This window comes from Lipotes vexillifer, unplaced genomic scaffold (assembly GCF_000442215.2).
Source record: "Lipotes vexillifer unplaced genomic scaffold, Lipotes_vexillifer_v1.1 scaffold1272, whole genome shotgun sequence".
In the NCBI taxonomy this organism is placed as follows: Eukaryota; Metazoa; Chordata; class Mammalia; order Artiodactyla; family Lipotidae; genus Lipotes; species Lipotes vexillifer.
Window position 1 is genome coordinate 2,926,129 of NW_006779909.1, and position 1,523 is coordinate 2,927,651.

Sequence of the window (1,523 nt, forward strand, 5' to 3'; positions counted from 1 at the left end):
AGCTTCCTAAATGACTTGGAAACACAGCCAGGCTTGAGGACTGCTGGTGAATTAGTAGCAGGTCCTCACTGTTCACAGCCACTGGGTGCTCACTAAGTGAAGAACAACAGCCCGATAAGGGGGTCCGCTACGATCATCCTCAAATTAACAGATAGGGAGAGTGACGCCCAGAGAGGTTAAGAAGCTTACTCAAAGTCACACAGCTCCAAAGTGGCAAAGAGGACTTTGATCTGATCATGATCAGAGTCTGTGCTCACATACTGCCTTCACCTACCGCTGCAGCCAGGAAACCTCCCTATTCAGCCTCACAGGAAAATCCTGCATTGCTTACCCTGCCTTGGCTATTATGGCCTCAGCGAATGGAAAATCTCCCAACTGCATCCCGGGAGGCAAAGATGAAGTGCACATAATATTTCTGTTTGGAATTTTGGTTGCCTGGGGCTACTCTCTGACATGGACACATAACAGAGGGCACGTGACACAGATGGCCAGCATTGATGCTAGCCCAGGAGATGTCAAGACCACATTCTCACATGCTGACCTTGGAAGCAAAAGGCATCTTCCTTCCTCCTGGGGCAGGAGCTGGCAGGAAAAAGAGGGAGAGCCCTCTTCGTCCCTTGGTTTGTGGGTTATTTTGTTTTGTTATTTTGGGGCAACTCCAGGATCTTAACACCTTCAGTGCCTGTCACCCTATCCCTCTGTTCTCCTAGGGTGAGCTTGAGCCGCAAAACTGCTGTCCACGTGGACCAGGGCTGACATCGCACGTCTGTCTGCCAGGACCCCTGCGTCCAAACTCCGAGACATGGCGACCAATGGCAGCAAGGTGGCCGATGGGCAGATCTCCACGGAGGTCAGCGAGGTCCCCGTGGCCAATGACAAGCCCAAAACGCTGGTGGTCAAGGTGCAGAAAAAGGCGGCGGACCTTCCAGACCGGGACACATGGAAGGGCCGCTTCGACTTCCTCATGTCCTGCGTGGGCTACGCCATCGGGCTGGGCAACGTCTGGAGGTTCCCATATCTCTGCGGGAAAAATGGTGGCGGTAGGTGCTGGCCTGGTGGTGACCTCCTGCTGGGTCTGCACACACACACCCCCGACACACACACACGGAGAGTGTCCTGCTTAGGCATTTTCTGGGGTGAACTTGGGGAAATGGGTCCCCTAAAAACTCCAGTGGGAGTGCCAGGCCCCACTTTCTGCTTCTTGTCCTTTTCCAAAGGATTCCCAAAGGGCAGTAGTCCTCTGTTAATGATGCCAAAAAGTTCCCGTCTTCATTTTGCAAAGTGCAGGGCATGGGTCTTGAGCAAATGACGTCCTCAGGCCTCACTTTGGCTTTGGGTGCTGCTTTTAAGGCAGAATATAATGAAATCATGGCAGGGACCCCAGAACGCCCCGCTGTGATGCTCTCTCTGACCGACCGGGTGTCTCAAAGCTCAAGGCCACGAGCATCTCTCTTCTCGACCCCGCAGGGGCCTTCCTGATCCCCTACTTCTTGACGCTCATCTTTGCGGGGGTCCCGCTCTTC

At 53.8% G+C, this 1,523-nt stretch overlaps 1 protein-coding gene across 1 annotated transcript in view; it reads left to right on the plus strand.

Annotated features, from left to right (window-relative positions):
- The first annotated feature begins 802 nt into the window (after positions 1–802).
- SLC6A1 (solute carrier family 6 member 1) overlaps positions 803–1,523 on the plus strand; it is a 15,025-nt gene continuing 14,304 nt past the window's right edge. Inside the window, 2 exon segments of the mRNA XM_007453052.1 lie at positions 803–1,040; positions 1,468–1,523. Of these exon segments, the coding sequence (XP_007453114.1) occupies positions 803–1,040; positions 1,468–1,523 (294 nt within the window).